This window comes from Arachis ipaensis, chromosome B6 (assembly GCF_059453495.1).
Source record: "Arachis ipaensis isolate K30076 ecotype BB chromosome B6, ASM5945349v1, whole genome shotgun sequence".
Classification (NCBI taxonomy): Eukaryota; Viridiplantae; Streptophyta; class Magnoliopsida; order Fabales; family Fabaceae; genus Arachis; species Arachis ipaensis.
In genome coordinates, this window is record NC_142441.1 from 125,812,946 (window position 1) to 125,833,132 (window position 20,187).

Consider the following 20,187-nt stretch of genomic DNA (forward strand, 5'->3'; position numbering starts at 1 on the left):
TTGGCAATTAATGATTTTTGAACAGAGAATTGTGCGAGAGCGAGGCTGCCCTCGCGCTAGCAGCATAAAACGTGTCACGCGACCGCGTGACCGACGCTACCGCGTCGATTAACTTAAAGCGCCAGTCACGCGACCGCGTGCCCCACGCGTCCGCGTCACTTGCGCCGCACAGCTTATCCTAATTTGCCAAATATCTTATCTTTTCTTCCCCAATCCTAATTTTTCCTCCCTCCTTTCTTACTTACTCCTTCTTCCGTTCTTTCCCTTCTCATTCTTCTTATCTTTCATTTTATTTTACTTAATTTATTTGAATATTTCATTCATTGCATTTTAATTTTGTGCATATTTTTCTTTTCTTTTCTAAATTTATTATTTTACCATTGGTGTTCAAATGTTCTTATTCAACTGTTATATCTTTTCTGGTATTATCTTGGTGCTTATGACTTGTTTTATTCTGGTTAGGTAATATTATTTAAATCAATGCCAATCTTTTATACCTGTATTACTTTTTGCATTGACATGAATTTATATTATCTCTCTTTCCCCACTCTCTTCTCCATTGTTGCAATTTTGCACCACTGGTATGCCATGGCTTCTATTGTTTTCTCACTTACATGTTGAAGCTTCCATGTAATTGAGACCCTTATTATCTGGCATTAACACCCATATTTTATTTATTTTCTATCTTTAATTTTGGGTTACTTTTCTTCTTTTTCTCTTCTTCAGGATGGCCACCAAAGAAGGGAAAGGGAAAACTTCTAAAAGGGGAGACAAACAAGTTCCTACGCACATTCCTTGATGAGAAAAGCGTCAGTTGGAACAACCCGTCCACCTGCACATCTCAGCATGCACCGAGGACGGTGCAATCTTTAAGTGTGGGGAGGTCGATACCGACTTCCAGGGGTTAGTTACCTTCTTTTCAACACCAATATTTTATTTTCTTTGTTAATTGTTGCATCTGCATATTTGACCGCATGTTTATTTGATTTTGTGCACTTAGTTACTACTTGGTTGAAGTAATATTTTCTTTTTCAAGAAATTTTTATAGTATTTCACTAATTTAAATTGAAAAATTTTTGTTAAATTTGCTTGAAGTTGTATTTGGAACATGGTTTTTGAGCTAAAGAACACACAACCTGTGAGATTTGAGCTTATTTATATGGTTATATTATTTAACCATAAATTTTTATTCTTGTGTATTTTCTTCTCTATGATTGTAATCTATATTTTGTTCCAATCTATATGTCCATTATTTAGTGTATTTACATGCTTGCATATGATTGAGGCCATTATTTGATTTTAGCTCACTTATCCCAAATAAGCATACCCTTTAAATCACCCTTGTCAGTCACTTTGAGCCTTTTAATCCCCATTTGTTCTATATTTTACCACATCACTAGCCTTAAGCGGAAAACAAATTAATTATCCCAATTGAATCTTTGGTTACCTTAAGATAGAGATTGTGTATCAACTAAGTGTGAGAAAACTGTGGGAACATGGGTTAATAAGGGAATGTATCATGTTTCTAATTTATTTGAATATTGGGAATTTGGGAACCTACTCATGAAAAACCAAAATAGAAAAATAATGGAAAATTCATGTGCATTGATAAGTTATGTTTGCTTTTATGAAAAAAAAATAATAATAATAATAAAAATATAATTCAATAAATAAATAAGGGGACAAAATTACCCCAATGCTAAGTTAATAAGAAGATCAATGCACATGTGATAAAAGTAAAGAAATATCAAAAATTTGGTACATGAGTATGGGAATCATACAAAAGTGGGAATTATGGGTAGCTAGGCATGAATTTAAAAGTATATAGAGTATATGTATATTAGGTGAGAGCTTAGGTTAATTAAAGATTCATATTATAGCTCACTTGGCCATACATATATCCTCACCCTTACCTTAGCCCCATTACAACCTTGAAAAGACCTCATGATGTTTGCATTGGTATACTAAATATTTGTTGATTGGTTAGATGAAGAACAAAGTTTAGAAAGCATGATTAGAGAAGAGTAGAGTGAATTACCCTATACACTTGAGAGACTAGAGTGATATACACTACCAGTGAGGGTTCAGTACTTAATTCTATGTTCCCTGCTTTCATGAGCTATCTTCTTACAAGTTTACTTGCTTTTTATTGTATGATTTGAATTAGTGGAATTTTAATTACTTTTGTCTTGAAGAACTTATTTACTCTTAACCAGGTAAGTAGAATCATTCTGCATTTAGCTGCATTCATAGGTTGCATTTCATGCATTCTACCATTCCTCTTCATTTCTTTATAGCCTCTCTTAAGCTTAGCATGAGGACATGCTAATGTTTAAGTGTAGGGAGGTTGATAAACCCATATTTTATGATGTATTTTGTGCTTAGTTTGAGTGATTTATTCAATCCTTCACCCACTTATTCATGTTAATTGCATGGTTTTACTTTTCCTTCCTTATTATGTGATGTATGTGAAAAACATGTTTCCTATACTTTAAAATTAATTATTTCAATTAGCTTTATTTCCATTCGATGCCGTGATTAGTGTGTTGAGTAGTTTCAGATCTTCTAAGGCAGGAATGACTCAAAGGATGGAAAGGAAACATACAAAAATGGAAGGAAAGCGCAAAATGGAGTCCTTGAAGAAACTGATATCCACGCGATCGCATGGACGACGCAATCGCGTGCCAAGCGCGAATCAGTAGCGACGTGGCCGCATGACTGACGCGACCGCGTGGCAAGGAAAAGCTCCGAACGACGCGACTGCGTGACCCACGCGGACGCGTGACAGAGGCTACGCACCATAAATTGCAGAAAACGCTCATAACGAATTCTGAAGCCCTTTTTGGCCCAAATCCAAGTCCAGAAGGCATAGACCAGAGGTTATAAAGTGAATGAATGCATCCATTCAAGAAGAGTTCGCCAATTTAGTTACTTTCCATGATTTAGATTAGCTTGGAGAGAGGTTCTCTCCTCTCTCTCTTAGGATTAGGATTTAGGACTTCTCTTAGTTTTAGGAGTAACTCTCGATCCAGGTTTAATGTTCCTTTACTTTAGTTGATTATTTACTTTTGCACTTTGATTTATAAATTCTTCTATGTTCCAGATTATTTGAATTAATGTTATTTGAGGTATTCCAGTTTAATATTGCTTTCTCTCATTTATGCTATTATTGCTTTTACTCTGAAGATATCTTTATTCCAGTAGATTTACTTTTCCCCTTTTGGTTTTGGTTAAGAAATCAGTAACTCAGGAGTTATCCAATTCAACCGCATAATTGATAATTGTTATCTTGCCAATTGAATTAAACTTCAATAATCCCAATCTTTTCTTAGGAAATAAATAGGATTCGAAGATCAAACCAATTTGTCCCTTGACCTTCCCTTGCTTTAGCAAAGGTTAACTAAGAGGAATTAAGATTCAGCTTTCATTACTATTGATAAGGATAACTAATTTGGACTTCCAATTTCTCATACCTTGCCAAAAGTTTGCTTTACAGTTATTTATTCATTTTAATTGCCATTTAATTTACTCACCATTAAATTACTTGTTCCTCATTCTTGAAACCCCAATTTGTAATCTCCATAGCCAATAATAAGAACATACTTCCTTGCAGTTCCTTGAGAAGACGACCCGAGGTTAAATACTCGGTTATCAATTTTAAGGGGTTTGTTACTTGTGACAACCAAAACGTTTGCATGAAAGGGATTTCTGTCGGTTTAGAGACTATATCTACAACGCGACTGTTTTTATGACATTCTTTACTGGCAAAAATCTCGATCGTCAGGCACCACCAATCAAGAGAAAGCCAAGGTACCTTCAAACAAAGAGGAGGAAGGATGCCGATGAAGGCACCAGTTCTAGCAAGAATTCTAAGCCAAGTTCAACCATGAAAAGACAGCTAAGACAATTCACCTACAAGTACTGCCTACAAAAGGGTCATACCAAGAGAGGGTGTGAAAAGAAGAGGGCTTTTGATGCTGCTACAGCTGCAAAGGCTACCGAAGCTACTAAAGATCCTAAGAATGCCACTGCTCAGGCCACTGCAATCGCTACTACTATTGCAACCTTAGATGGCACTGCTACTGCTACTACATCCACAGCTACTACTATTGATACTGCTACTGCTACTACTACAAATAATATCCCTGCAACAAGTACTACTGTTTCAACTGGTCACGCTTCAGAGATTGATCTGTCACAGCCAAGTTGTTCTGAACCAGAAGACTCTTAAAAGGTTTAATAATAATTTTTCACTAAAATTTTTTATTAAGTCTTCACTAATAACTCTGAAAAAGGTTTAGGGTCTTTGGTAGTGGCTGATGAGTTTGGGTTTTCCTTTCTTGTGTATCTTTTGTGTAGTTAACTGAAGCAACTGCTAAACCAGTTGCAAGACCTGAAAAATTAACCCCCTAGAAGAAGATCACCACCTCCAACACCCTCTATAGTAGTGGATCCAATGAAGGGAGCAAGTTCAGCCACTGCCTCATGCTTCACAAATTTTATGAAATTTGTACCCACTCCTGGATTCAAGCACCCACGAAAGAAGTGAAACTAAAGACTAGGATATTAGTTTTGCAAACTGTTCCTCTTTAGTTTAAAAAACTGTGACTATGCTCACTATAAGATACTTTATTCATTTTGTTAAGTGTGTCATATTACTTGCTTTTGTCAAATACTTATGACTGCATTGTGTAAAAACTATAAATGCTCTGTGGTATTTTGATCTAGATTAAGTAATACTATGGATGGTTTGAATCAACCTTACTATTAATTATTAACTTGAATTGTCTGTTCATTTTACATGATATTACATTCTAGAAAAATAACGTCAATAATAAAACCATTGTAATGTTACCCCAAGAAACTTTCATTCATTATATTACATAATGTTACATTGCCATGTTTTCAACTCTTTAACAGCATCATTCCTACAAAAACAACAACTACCAACAACCCAAAACCAAGAACTTGAATCATGAATTTGAGATTTCTAAAGTTTGCTTCAATTTTGTCCAGCTGCCATGCAAAGTTCATTTTCATTTCACCATCATCATATCCTGGAATAACTTTTTCAGTCAACTCTTCTTGCACACAATCTGCCCAAACGAATAAGCCACACCATTTTTTTCTACTTGTCTACAAACAACCCTTTACAAGTTAATGTGACAACCACAAAAAAATTAAATTACAAAGAAGTTACCTTCACTCACATTATAATTGGGACAACCAAAGAATGGCTTGTTAGGATGTGTCTCCGTCGCTGACCACTAAAACACAGGACGACAACCACAGCCGCACCTCTCTGGAACCCGCCCATGCTTGCTTCGCATTGTGCTTCTTGTCCAATTCTCCGTCGATAATGACTGGTTCGAGCTTCTTGCAATGTGGCTCTTAGTTTCTCTCATGGAGGATGACTATTGATGTACACAAGAGATGAAGAATGAGATGTCGATGGAGAGAACTAGAATGAGAGGAAGCAAATGAAGCTTTAGGGTTTATCAAGGGGACAGGGACTAAATTGGAGAATTACAAAACACTATCAACGTCATCTATCCACAATGAGATCCTAGGTGGCAGTGATTGTGCCACATCATCAAGTTGACTCATGCCGGAATTCGAGTGAAAGGCCAATATGTAGCCTGGAGTGCAATCTTGAGGACAAGAATAGTGCAATTGGAATCTCAGGGTCTAAATTGGTCCACGAGCCGAATTTGGGGACCACTATGAAAATTTAATCTGCTAGGCCAATAAAATTTGTGTACTCCTTAAATATACTAAATTATTAATGCTTGAAAATTGAAGGAGGTTAGTGAGTAGTGTGTATAGTAATAGTTAGTTAGACCTCTTTGTAATGTGATTAGCTATTTGTTAGGCACGTGAGCGTATGTGCTAGGCAAAGTTTGTTAGAAGAGATAGTCATACTAGTTGGTATATAAATTAGCACACACACATCATTGGAAATTAACTATACATTTCTAATATAGATCATTCTCTCTCTCTCTCTCTCTCTCTCTCTCTCTCTCTCTCTCTCTCTCTCTCTCTCTCTCTCTCTCTCTCTCTATTGAGTTCTGTCCTGATATCGTTATGATATCAGAGCTCCAGATCATTTTGACCATGACTTCTACATCACTCACTACTGCACAAATTGCTCAAGCTTTCTCAAGTCTGATTGCAATGAAGCTGGATGAAGAAAACTTTCTGCCTTGCAAAGATCAAGTAGAATCTATGATAGAAGGTTACGAAATGTTGAATCACATCACAAGTGAGTCAATGCCAAAGAAGCATCTTTCAATTGAAGATGGAGCTTCAGGCATGGTGAATCCAGAATACACAATGTGGAAGAAACAAGATGCACTACTCAAGACTTGGCTTCTTGCATCAACAAGCAAGAGATTCAATAGACACATGGTTGGATGTATGTTTTCTCACTAGATCTGGAAAAGATTGGAGACTTTCTTTGCATCACAGATCACGGCAAAAATTAGACAACTCAATGACAAACTAGTAAACACAAAGAAAGAAGGTTCAACTTGTAATTATTTGCTAGAGATAAAGAAGGTAGTAGATTTTTTAATTTGTGTTGGAGCAACGATAAATGACTCTGATCATGTAGAGACTATTTTAAATGGACTGTCAGAGGATTATACCTCATTCATCACCACCATAACTGCTAGGTCTCCTCCAGTGTCAATTGGAGAGTGATGAAAAGAATTTGTGCCAGTTTAGAATTTCTAAAAATAAGAAAAGAAAACTTCTTCGTTGATAGCATAGTCCAAATCGGCAACTAAACCCCAACATCAAAGTTTAAATATAGAATTTGTCACAATTCAAATTAAATAACCGGGAGTTTTAAATCACAGGTCGTTCTCCCTAGGAATTGCAATGAAGTGCTCAATTATTGGCTATGAGGAAGAGGGGTTTGTATTGAAATTAGCAAGAATTTAAAATGCAAGAAATCAAATAAGCATGCAAAGAATTAAATGAAAAGCAATTAAGGCAATGAAAATGGAAATTAAATGGCAAAGGGGAACTCTTGACAAGGGTTGAGAGTTAAGGTTACCTATCCTAGCCGTTAACTACAAACATATGATAATTATGAAGAGTTAATCCTACTTAGTCAACTCTAACATCGAGGATAAGTCAAATAGGCATAATTGATCCCAATTCACAAGTCATAGCCAACTCACCAATTAGCTTAGTGAAAGACTAGCGTTAGTGGAAACCAAACCAACTAACTTCCCTAATATATCAATCAAGAATGGACATCAATGACTCAAGGTTACCAAAGTCCTCAATTCCAAGCAGAGAGTGTGAAAAATTACACTAAAACTAAGTCAAGCATTTTATCAAACACTTGGTGTGCATGAAAATAAAAGCATATTAAATTGCAATGAAAATAAAATCTAAAACTACCAAATGTAAGAAAATAATAATAACAACTCAATTAAACATCAATAAACATAAAAATATAAAATTGCATTAAATATAATAGAAATTAACAAGAGTTCATCAACATAAAAAAGCAACCAAAATGAGAAATTAACAAGATAAACTAAGAAAATTAAGATAATAGAACAAAGAAAGGTAAAAGAAACTAGATGAAGACAAGAATTAAAAAGAGAAATTAAACTAATAACCCTAATTTCTAGAGAGAAAGGTGAGCTTCTCTCTCTAGAAAAACTAGCCTACAACATGTTAAAACCTAAACCTAATTGCTCACCCCTTGTTTTCTCTTAAATTAGGGTTGAAATAGCTTTAGAAATGAGTTTGATTGGATTCTGGAGGCCCAAAATTCACTGCCAGTGTTTTGCATTTAATGAGGTCACGTGTTGAGACTCGTGTGTATGACTGCACGCTTCCAACTGTGTGTACACACGCATCATTGTGCGTATGCACACTTGCTGAAAAGCTTTAAACTCCATTTCTTATTGATTTCTCCACTTTTGCATGCTTTTTCCTCACTTTTTCAATCCATATTAGCCTTGTAAGCCTGAAATCACTCAATAAATACATCAAGGAATCAAATGGAATTAAAGTGAATAAAATTTAGCAAATAAGGGCCTAAAAAGCATGTTTTCACTTTTAAGCACAATTTAGCGAGAATTTACAAAATCATGCTATTTCATTGAATAAATGTAGGAAAAGTTCATAAAATCCACCTAATTAGAGCAAATAAATACCATGAAATGTAGATTTATCACATCCCCACACTTAAACAACAGCATGTCCTCATGCTAAACTCAAGAAAGAAACAAGAAAGGGGTATTACATTTATTCAAAGCAAACTACCTATATGCAATCTATCTACATGAATGCAACTACTTAGTCAAAATAAATCAATCTCCAAGAATACATATATAAACATAAGGGTTAAAGCAATTTCAATCAGATCGAATCCACAATTGAATTGAGTTATTAAAAAGAGTTGAACAACTTGCAAGAAAGGAGATAATCAAAGGAGAAAATATGTAATTGAGCAATTGAACCCCTCACTAGATGTGTATACACTCTATTCACTCAATTCTCCTCTAATCAAGCTTTCTAAGATTTGTTTTTCATCTAACAATCAACAATTATTCAATGCATGCATACAAATATCATGAGAACTTTCCATTATTGTAACGAGACTAGGGTCAAGTAAGTTTGAAAGTTGAATCTTTGACTGACTTAAGCTCTCACCTAACCTACATAACAACCTATACAATTCAAACCTAACTACCCATTATTCACTTTTTTACATACTCATACATTCTCTTTTTAATCACATTCCTTATGCATTGTTATTACTTTTCTTTGGGGCTAACATTTGTCCCATTTTTTTGCTTACTTTTTCTCTTTTTTTTCCACTAAAATATGTACAAGAGCATCAATGCATATGGTTTAAATATTTAATACATGAGTATGTACCCAATTCCCAAGGTCTTTAACAAAAAAATACAAAAATACACCTTTATATCAACCAATGTTCCTAAGCTTCCCCACACTTAAATGATACACACTCTCACTAGCCTAAACTAATCAAAGATCCAAATAAGGGACATTTATTGTTTTTCACTTAGGGGTAGTGATATATTAAAATTAAGAACAAAAGGGGATTAAAATAGGCTCAAAGTTGGTTAACAAAGAAAGATAAAAAGGTAGGCTATTTGGGTAAGTGAGCTAAATAAAATGATGGTCTCAATCATATAAATGAATATATACATCAAACAATGGACATAAAGAATCAAATAAATCAAAGATTGCAATCATAAAAAGATAATAACACACAAGAATGAAAATAGTGGTTATATGATGTAACCACACAATTAGACTCAAAACTCACATGCTTATGTATTCTCAGCTCAAAAACATGTTCGACAATATATTTCAAGTAAGGTTCAATGAAGCAAATATCCACTCAAATCAATTAGGATATCTATTAAGAATATTTTTCTTGAAAAATTTTATTATTTCAACTAAGCTTATTATATGTGTATATATGAAAAGAAATGCAATCAGAGATGAGCAAGTAGGGTATGGCAACTTCCCGAATTGCCACCCTCAGCTGGTGGATCAATCAGCTGCTGCGTGTTCTTTCTTCTACTTCCCTTGTTGCTTATGGTGAATCATCCATGAAAAATAGAAAATAACACCGTAAGATGAATAAATGCAAAAATAAGGAAGCATAAATTGTTGGAACGAGGTGATATTCACTAAAATGAGTGAGTGAATTAGTTTATGACATGAAAGAAACAAGTTGTGTATTCTAAGTTGCGCGGTTTATAACACACACTAGCATAGAAAGCTATGTCACACTTACGCAAAAAAGGCATGCACTTCACTCATTCTAGTGTGCTTGAGATACTTTAAAAGAGACTTGTAAGTTAAGATAAACAAACAAGTAATGAAGGAGCATAAAAGCAATCAAGCAATAATCAAGCAATTGTGAAATAGATAATAGAGGAAAGTTTATTTGCAACACATAATTGACATGAAGTGAAAAACATGGTTGCAATGCAATTTAGAAAATGAGAGATATAAGATGATGTTAATCACATAGCAAGCATTGTCCATAAAGCTTAAAGAGCTCAAAAAATGTCACTAGGTGGGCTTATAATCCAATTTCACAATTCCATAATTTCAATGCATCAACTAGGTGACTTAAATAAAAATCAATCATAACAAGCATCACCTAACAAAAAATGCATCAACTACATACAATTGCCTAATACTAGATAATGAATTCAAATTACATGGTGGCTAGCTACAACATGCAATTTAGAATTTCAACAAGATTCATGAAGGCAATGTCATGAGTACTTAGTATGCACAAAATTAAACATGAAGAACTCAATACCAAGCAACAAAATATAACTTCAATAAATATATCCAACAATGAATAATTTCAGCATTAAGAAATAGCATATCAAATCATTAATCCAACACTTATCACCTAAAACAAAAAATTAAACAGAAAAATTAAACTACTAACCAACTAAATAACTAACTAATTAACTAACTAACTAACTAAAAAAGAGCATGGTGGGTGAGGAATGATAGTGGTGGATGGTGGTTGGAGAAGAGGAAGAAGAGAGAGAAAGAGAAAAGAAGAAAAGAAATAGAGATAAGAGAAGAAAAGAAGTAGGGTGGTGTGAGAACAGAGTTGTGCGTACGCACACTTGGCCGTGCGTACGCACAAAGCATGTAAAATGGGGGTTGTGCGCGAGCATAAGCATGTGCGAGCGCTTCGGTCAGAGGGTGAAAATTGAGTTGTACGTACGCACACTGAGATTTTTTTTTTTAGAATATGAAACGTCAAAATTTAACGCCCAATTCGACATTTGTGCGTACGCACACAGGTCCGTGTGTACGCACAAAAGGCGAAAACAAAGGAGACGCGAACGCACAATGGTGTGCGAGCGCTCCGAACAGAAGGGGTGCAAACGGGTGTGTACGCATAAGGTGCAGAAGGGGGTTGTGCGTACACACAGGTGTGTGCGCACGCACATGCTCTGTTTTACCAAAAATTTTAGTGCCTCTAAGGCATCAAACATGACATCCAAAGTAGCTTTTCAACCCCAAAACATATTATTCCTCAAAAATACATTATCAAAACCAATGTTCTGAAAACTGGACTGGACCGTCCGGTTCAACCGAGTTAACCGGGAACCCGTCATCTAGCCGGTCCGGTCTATATCCAAAATTGCCCTGCAAAAAACCGGCAAAAACTGATCGAATCGGCTGAACCGGTCGGGTTTTTACAAGGACCGGTTTTCCAAAATCTAACAAATGGTGTCATTTTGATGCTGAGGGAAAAAAAAGCAAAGCTGAAGCTGATAACATCCCACCCCACCCCTTTCTCTCTCTCTCTCTCTCACTCATACCTAGCAGAAAACTCTAGTCCACCCATAATCCTCTCCTCTCTTCGAAGTCCAAGAACAGCCACCACCCACCATCTCATTTCAGAGCTCAAACTCATCGCCGAACCCTTCTCTACCTGTCACCTTCTCTGTCCGAGCTTGCTTTGTCATCGTGGGTCGTGCCGCTTCGCTGCTCCTCGCCGTGGGTCGTCGCCGCTTCTCTCCTCCTCGTCGTTCCTCCTTCTCCCCTCCTCACTAGCGTTGTTTCTGCTTCTATTCTCCGCACTGTGTCTCACCGTCGTTGCTTCTCTTCTTCACGTGGAGTCTCGAAGTCGAAGCGACTACCTTTCGTCGTGTCTCATGTCTCTAGTCTCTGCTTCAACCCTCTCAAGTCTCAAATCTCAGGTCGCAAGTCTCTTCTTCTCTGATTCAAGCCTTCAACCCTCTCAGGTCTCAAGTCTCAGTCTCTAACACTCCCTGATTCTATTTCCCTGACTCTATCCCTCTGAAATTTGAAATTTATTTTGAACATGCATATGATGTATTATTGATGATTCTGCTAAATTTTGAGATATTAATGTTTTAAATTTTTATTTGAATTCAGTCTGTTCATATTGAATTAATTCTACTGAGATTGAGTCACAAATTCAATTGTTTAATTTATTAATTCGACTGAGATTGATTTTTAAATCCAATTCTGCATTGAATTTGCTATATGGCTTTATATGATTTGGTTGAATTATGTTTATGATTGTTAGATTGGATACATGTTTTGGATGTTTTGCAGAGTGACTTGATTGACTTGCAAAAATTCACATACGGGAGAGTTGGAGTTTTTTTTAATAATTTTATTATATATTTAATGAAACCGGTTCAACCCCGATTGGACATCGGTTGGTCCATTGAACCTGTCACCTGGCCGGTTCAATGACCGGTCCAGTTCTCACAACCTTGATCAAAACTAAGATGTAACTAAACTAAGCCTAGAATTAATTAAACTAAGCTAACTAAGAAAACAAAAGCTAAAAGAAGAGAAGAGTTAGAAGGATGTTACCATGGTGGGGTGTCTCCCACTTAGCACTTTTATTTATTGTCTTTAAGTTAGACAATTAGGAGAGCCCTTGCTATGGTGGCTTGTGCTTGACTTTTCCACCAATGCTTAAATTTCAAATGTCCTTCGGGATCCCAATCCTAACCATTAACAAAAACAAAAAATAACCAAAAAGCAAGTTATTCACATATTAACATAATTACAATAGTCAATAATGTAACACCATTGCAACTCCCCAGCAACGGCACCAAAAACCTTATGAAAAGAATTTGTGCCGGTTTAGAATTTCTCAAAATAAGAAAAGTGAACTTCTTCGTTGATAGCATATTCCAAACCGGCAATTAAACCCCAACATCAAAGTTTAAATATAGAATTTGTCACAATTCAAATCAAATAACCGGGAGTTTTAAATCCCGGGTCGTTCTCCCTAAGAATTGCAATAAAGTGCTCAATTATTGGCTATGAGGAAGAGGGGTTTGTATGGCAATTAGCAAGAATTTAAAATGCAAGAAATCAAACAAGCATGCAAATAATTAAATGGAAAGCAATTAAAGCAATGAAAATGGAAATTAAATGGCAAAGGGGAATTCTTGGCAAAAGTTGAGAGTTAAGGTTACCTATTCTAGCCATTGACCACAAACATATGATGATTATGAAGAGTTAATCCTACTTAGTCAACCCTAACATCAAGGATAAGTCAAATAAGCATAATTGATCTCAATCCATAAGTCCTAACCAACTCACTAATTAGCTTAGTGAAAGACTAGCGTTAGTGGAAACCAAACCAACTAACTATCCTAATATATCAATCAAGAATTGACATCAATGACTCAAGATTACTAAAGTCCTCAATTCTAAGCTAAGAGTGTGAAAAACTACACTAAAACTAAGCCAAACATTTTATCAAACACTTGGTGTGCATGAAAATAAAAGCATATTAAATTGCAATGAAAATAAAACCTAAAACTACCAAATGAAAGAAAATAATAATAACAACTCAATTAAACATCAATAAACATAAAAATATAAAATTGCATTAAATATAATGAAAATTAACAAGAGTTCATCAACATAAAAAAGTAACCAAAATGAGAAATTAACAAGATAAACTAAGAAAATTAAGGCAATAGAATAAAGAAAGGTAAAAGAAACTAGATGAAGACAAGAATTAAAAAGAGAAATTAAACTAATAACCCTAATTTTTAGAGAGAAAGGGGAGCTTCTCTCTCTAGGAAAACTAGCCTACAACATGTTAAAACCTAAACCTAATTGCTCATCCCTTGTTTCCTCTTGAATTAGGGTTGAAATAGTTTCAGAAATGAGTTGGGTTGGGTTCTAGAGGTCCAAAATTCGCTGCCAGCGTTTTGTATTTAATGAGGTCACGTGCTGGGACTTGTGCATACACACAGATGTGTGCGTACACACACTTGCTGATTCTCACTTGTGCGTACGTACGCATTACTTGTGCGTATGCATGACTGCACGCTTCCACCTGTGCGTACGCACGCATCATTGTGCGTACGCACACTTGCTGAAAAGCTCCAAACTCCATTTCTTCATGATTTCTCTACTTTTGCATGCTTTTTCCTCACTTTTTCAATCCATATTAGCCTTATAAGCCTGAAATCACTCAATAAATACATCAAGGCATCAAATGGAATTAAAGTGAATAAAATTTAGCAAATAAGAGCCTAAAAAGCATGTTTTTACTTTTAAGCACAATTTAGGAAGAATTTACAAAACCATGCTATTTCATTGAATAAATATAGAAAAAATTGATAAAATCCACTCAATTAGAGCAAATAAATACCATGAAATGTGGATTTATCAGAGAGTTAGAAACTTTGTTAATGGCGCACGAAGAGTTGTTAGACAAGTATAAGAGACCTAACAATTTTGTACAAGCACATGTTGTAACACCTTACCATACAGAACTTTACGCCTAGGTTGTAAATCAACGGTGGTGAGGTATCACGACTTCTACAAACAAAATACATACATATATAATGGAAAGAATATGATATACTAGGAGCCCGTGATGAAAAGACATAAGCAAAATCGCATCACATTCAGAAACTGGCAATATAAGTAAGCAGAATGACAGAAGAAAATATATATATATATATATATGATTGAAAATTTATACATAACAACACTAGTCTTAACCTGCGAAAATAAGGCCGACTAGTTAATATAATATAACCCAAGAGTATAAATATCAACATAAATCCTGTTTCTCCAGAATTAACCTCTAAAAGGGATATACAAGTTATAAAATATATATAAGCAAAAGTAAAATTCCCCAAAAGACAATATTCACTTTGCGGAGAGAAACCGGCACACTCAACGAGTGCATCACGTCCAGTACCTGTAAATATGGAAATTTCCAAAACGAGTCAGAATATCATCCCTTTCCACGTTCTCAACAGGGGTAATAGTTCCAAAGCAGAGATGATGTAAAGACTACACGAATCCTCTAGGCAATTCTAATACTTAAACAAACAGAAATCCAAGTCTAGAAGTATATTAAACCAGAAGAATAGTAAGGTATGCTAGATCAACTAACTGAACTCATGCACCTTCGGTTTTCACTCAACCTTTCTCTCTCCAATAAACCTCAAGTCCTTCTCAACCTTTCTCCTATCAGTTCTCTTACATTTCACTTATCATGTTTCATTCAGTCTCAAGTCCTTCCCATTCATCTAAGCCTCCATTTATACAAGGTCTCGTAATAGAACAGTAACAGCAAACATAAGTAATGAAATTCAAGCATAACCAGATTCTACACTTGTCAAATTCTTAAGAGTTTTAGTAGCCTACACATAGTGTATTTTAGTGTAAAAATATCAAATAGAATTATTAATTTAGTTTAAAGAGATAAAAAAAATTAAATTTATTCAAATAACGTAATGAACTCCTGAAGCAAAATACCAGTTAGAAAAATAAATGGCCAACTCAATAAGCAATGTATTTCAATACATTGCACTACTCACTAAAAAGGCAAAACCACCACAATCTTTAAACTTTGTTGTAATAGGTTGTGTCAATGTACTGTATCTGAAAGCATCTACAAACAGATCAAAGTGTTGTTTGGAAGGAAAATCCTCAGACCAGATTGTAGCACATCAGTTAAGAGTAAAATGAAAAATGAGCAAATTCCGATGTGCTTACCTGTGACATCCCTTGAAGATGTTAGAGATCTATCCGTCGTTATTGCTCCTTTGCCGCTCAAGGCTACCAATCTTTCTGCTCTGGTGGAAAATGAACCTGACTTACTATTCAACGAAGATGAAAGTGAATGCCGCTTGGTTAATGGTCATAGCATTTTTGTCTAACAAATCAGCGGCGAAGAAGAAGAAGATTCTTTTTGTTGTTGTTGCAGCTAGTTATGAAGATCCACTAAATCTTGTCGAATCTCACTTAGCATTCCCTTGGCGGCATGCAGAGTCTTCAATTTGCCAACGGCTTCGGCACTATGACCAGTCTCATCTCCCTTCTTCGGTTCGACAATTTCTTCCGAAGATTAGCATCCCAAATATCAGTGCTGCCAAGGTCGTCGCAATCAGGACCACCAAACCTAAGACGGAATCCAAGCGACACACCCAGCACTGACTCGATTGTATGCACAAAATTGGAGTTCAAAGACATCGCGAACGAGTGAGGGTAAGAAGGACCGAGTCAACTACTGAGTCAAAATTGAGCGAATCTATGTGACATGTGAGCTAAGAATTGAACCAAGAAACAAAATATGGGCAAAAGAAAGATTTAAACCATAGATTTGACTCTACCAAAAAAAAACCTTAGATTTGAATTTCAAAAATTTTTTGGTTGAAACTTCCCCGCTCAATAAATGTTATTTGAGCACTTTAATATCAAAACTGGACCCCTGTCATACATTTGAACTGAACACTTTGTTGATCAATTAGCCTATACATTTGTCGAGCTTTGAACCTATTATGCTCTCCTATTATATATTAATAATATTATATATTAATTAATTAATAGATAGATAGATAGATAGATAAAACACAAAAAACATTGTTTGTAGGAAGTATATCCGAACTCTAATCCCTAAAAGAGAAACACATCAAGTATTGTCCAAGTAACACCACTTTAGTTCCTTATGACCAACTGATGCCAAAAAGGTGCTAGTCCTTAAACCATTTTCCACCAAAGGTACGCCCTGGGGCATAGAGTAGAGAGGGTTCAGAAGTAGAATTTCTGTTTGAGTAACCACTGCAGAAAGCATTTTTAGAACCAGAATTTGGGTCTGAGTAACCACTGCAGAAAACATCAAAACAAAAAGAAGCAACAAAATAATAGTTTAATTAAACACCATCATGTATAACATGTAAGAGATAATGGAACAGAAACTGCATTTGAAGTAATTCTCACTCGTAGTAGTCTGAATCTGAGTCTTCTCCACCTGCAAGTTTTCGAGCTTCTGATTTTTTCCTACAAACAAGAAAGTCATTTTAAGTAGCAATAAATTCAACTATACATGGATATATTGAGGAAGGTAGTTGAATGAAACCTCAATTCCCTTGATTTTGCCTTTATTTCTTCAGCACTGCCAAGACTACAAATATTGCAGCACAAAGGAACGATTTTGGCAACCGAAGGACCACCTATGACACAAAAATGAAAAATGTCACTGTCTCTAACAGTATCTGATAGTAAAAAGAAGTAAACAAAGAAAAAAATTAGTAAAGATACCAGATTTTGGAGGATCCGGATGAGGTTCACAGTAAGACACGTGAGTATCCCGATTAGGCTTTTGATGAACTAGGGCATAAAAATGCCTAGTAGGAGAATTTCCAAGTATTGGCTGAGCCTTAAAGTGCAATAATCGAATAAAACCAATCTTCCTTACATAAAAACGCATGTCCTCACAGCGTTGAGAAACCTTGTATTGTTCTTTCTGGAAAACAATTAACAAATAATTATTTTTTCTACATGAAAGCAATAAAGCAAAACGAAATCAACAGATTAAGATTGGAAAAAAAAATAACCTCCTTTCGATTTTTGTTGTAATGTTGCATTGCCACTAATGGATAAGGAAACACATCCTCGAGCTTCTTGCTTTGGTGTGAACACTTAAATCTGTAGCAGTGGAGACAAATCACGGTATTTGAGGCACTGATAACAAACTGATATAATGATCTATGTTACTATCAATCATAATTAAGAAAAAAGAAACATAATCGTGTACTCACACTTTTTTCCCTTTACTACGAGGATGTTCAGGCGCATTCCTTCTGGTGGAGCGCTCAGAGTTTGGTCTTTGATTACAAACAAAATTTATGAGATAAAGAAACTTACAAAACTAATATATTTCTATAAATGATTATTAAGTAAACAATAACAAAGCTTGTTTGTACTCACATTCTTTCCTCTTTACCATGAGGATCTTCCGGTACAATGCTTCCAGTGGAGACCTTACCACGCTTTGATCTGCATTTTCATATACAAATTGTATGAGATCTCAGAATAAATTAAAAAGTTTCCAGATATATAGACAACAAAAAGAGAAAGCACGAAGCTCATAAATAGTAACAACCCTGACCTGCGAGGTGTCGAATCACTGTAGTTAGCTACACGATCACGAGATCTAAGATTGTACGGCACTCGCAATGGTTCCATGGTGTGTCTCTGGATTTCAATAAAAACACACACAAAAAGGAGGAGGGGAAAAAAGGGCTTACTGATTTGTATACAATAAGAGATGAGGAATCAGAGACAACATACAAACACCAAAAGAATAATTTTGAAAAAATGAAAAGAAAGTACAAGGCAGCTTCAAAGCGCACCTACAAGACAAAATTAGACAGGAGGAGTGCATGTTATGCTCATTTACAATTGCCCAACAGCAAAAAGAATTTCTGATATGCATGTCATAAATTTCTGTCATGTTTGCATGCATACAAAGTAGAAAATCTTTGTTGACTCAACCAACCTCCCAATTTGTAATCCATATAATAGCTTTACCATGCAATGCTGCCTCTAACATGTTCATGTCAAAGTGAGTCAACTAAGACGATTAGACTATGGCTAACCTCAATAGAGTATTCGTACAGTCGGTCTTAGCAATTTATTAAGAAGGCAAGTTCGTAACAACCACTGTATTTAGGCTCTAAATCGTTGGCCAATGAGGTTAGTTACTATCATAGCAGAAGAGAAGGAACAAGAAGAACCCCTTCTCTTCTTCTTTAAAGGATGGTTTAACGAGTTCATATTAACAAGGTTTATTAGAATTGTTGTATGATTCATTCTCAAAAGGGAAATTCTTTTATATAATGTAAGAATTGGCTTTGATCTTTGGAGTTCTTGTTCATTAACTTCCCTGCTCTCAGACATCATATCAATATAACATTTGTTTACCAAACAACTTAACATCAGAGAGGAGGTAGCAAATAAATGGGATTTTAGAGGAGGCAGCCATGGAATTGCAGAAGCTAAGCAAGTTGAAACCCTCTTTAAAAATTAGTTGCTTCTAAAGCCTTGGAGACAAAGCAATGACTCGTGTAATACACTAATACTGAAAGCCCTAGAGCAGTATCCCGAATTCCCGATCATTAATCAACCACCATCATCATACGTCCAATAAATAATTAAAAAACAACAAGAATCGAATAAACCTAGGGAAACATAGAACAGCATGAGAAAGAACCAAGAAAAGGGAGAAACAAAGTAGGAAAAAAATGTATTACCTGCTTGCCGCAGAAGGGAATTGAGAAAAGAAGAAGAAGAAAGAAGGACTAATTTTTTTTTTTTTTTTTTTAGTATATTTAATAAATTTTTAATAATAAAAATAAAAATTTTAAAAAAATATTTTTTTTAAAGAAATATATTTTTTAAATTATTTTTTATATAATAAATAAACAAAAAATATTTTTATTTTATTTTATCTAAATATAATTAATAAATAACAAAATTTATACAAAATATTTAAATATAAAATTATTTTTATTTTTATAAAATTTTAAAAAAAATTATTTAAAAAAGTCTTTTCTAAAATGGGCATCTAAACAAGACCAGAATGAGAAAGAAAAGAATGGCCAAAGTAACGAAACAAAAGAAAAGTACAGAATTTTTTTTTTTTTTTGTATTAAAAGTACAGGAATCTATCAGAATGGCCTCTCACTCTCGGTATGGGTCTAAGCCCAAATTCTAGAAGACTACGAAAGCAAAACAAAGAGCCCATTCTAAGGTCCCAAATACCAATTCTCAAGGCTGATTCACGCTTGACCAAAATGAAAGGCTGATTCACTAAAAAAACAAAAAAGGGGCTGATTCATTAATCAATAAAATATTTGCAGTGTCAAAGAGAGCGTGCCCAACTTTTCAGTCATTAATTTTTGCCCAAAACATAAATTCTATTCGACCATTTTCAAATCAGATTGGATATGCGGGGATAAATATTTTATACAGATATATAATTATATCTATTTTTTTAATAAACATTTATATAATCAATATAAAAATAGTTATTTTTGTTTGTTGACATGGTATTATATGATTGAATGCATGTTTAAAATTGTTTTACAATGATAATGTATTAAAACTAAATTATATACCAAAGAGATTAATTTTGAATTTTTGATGTAGTGTAAAATATTTTTTACAGTTGTACAATCACATATATTATTTTAGTTGAACATTCACATAGATAATATACAAAGTAATTATTTTTGCTGATGTGGTATTAGGTGATTAGATACAAATTAAAACTACTTTACATTAATAGTGTGTTAAAATTATATTCTATCGTGGATATGACAAAATTTTTAAAATTAA

At 34.7% G+C, this 20,187-nt stretch overlaps 1 protein-coding gene across 2 annotated transcripts; it reads right to left on the minus strand.

Moving 5' to 3' along the window:
* Positions 1 to 16,167: 16,167 nt before the first annotated feature.
* LOC107604977 (uncharacterized) lies at positions 16,168 to 19,158 on the minus strand. Of its 2 annotated transcripts, none has more exons than XM_016306707.3 (9): positions 19,101 to 19,158; positions 17,957 to 18,042; positions 17,776 to 17,844; positions 17,607 to 17,672; positions 17,403 to 17,493; positions 17,107 to 17,311; positions 16,925 to 17,018; positions 16,786 to 16,845; positions 16,168 to 16,671 (listed from the first exon to the last, which is right to left on the minus strand). In XM_016306707.3, the coding sequence occupies exons 2-9, from the start codon at positions 18,031 to 18,033 to the stop codon at positions 16,539 to 16,541; spliced, it is 795 nt and encodes a 264-aa protein (XP_016162193.1). In that variant the 5' UTR covers positions 18,034 to 18,042; positions 19,101 to 19,158; the 3' UTR covers positions 16,168 to 16,538. The 2 variants fall into 2 exon arrangements, with proteins under 2 accessions (XP_016162193.1, XP_088345450.1); XM_088489324.1 differs by having other exon boundaries at positions 17,957 to 18,200; positions 19,101 to 19,150.
* Between the last annotated feature and the right edge of the window lie 1,029 nt (positions 19,159 to 20,187).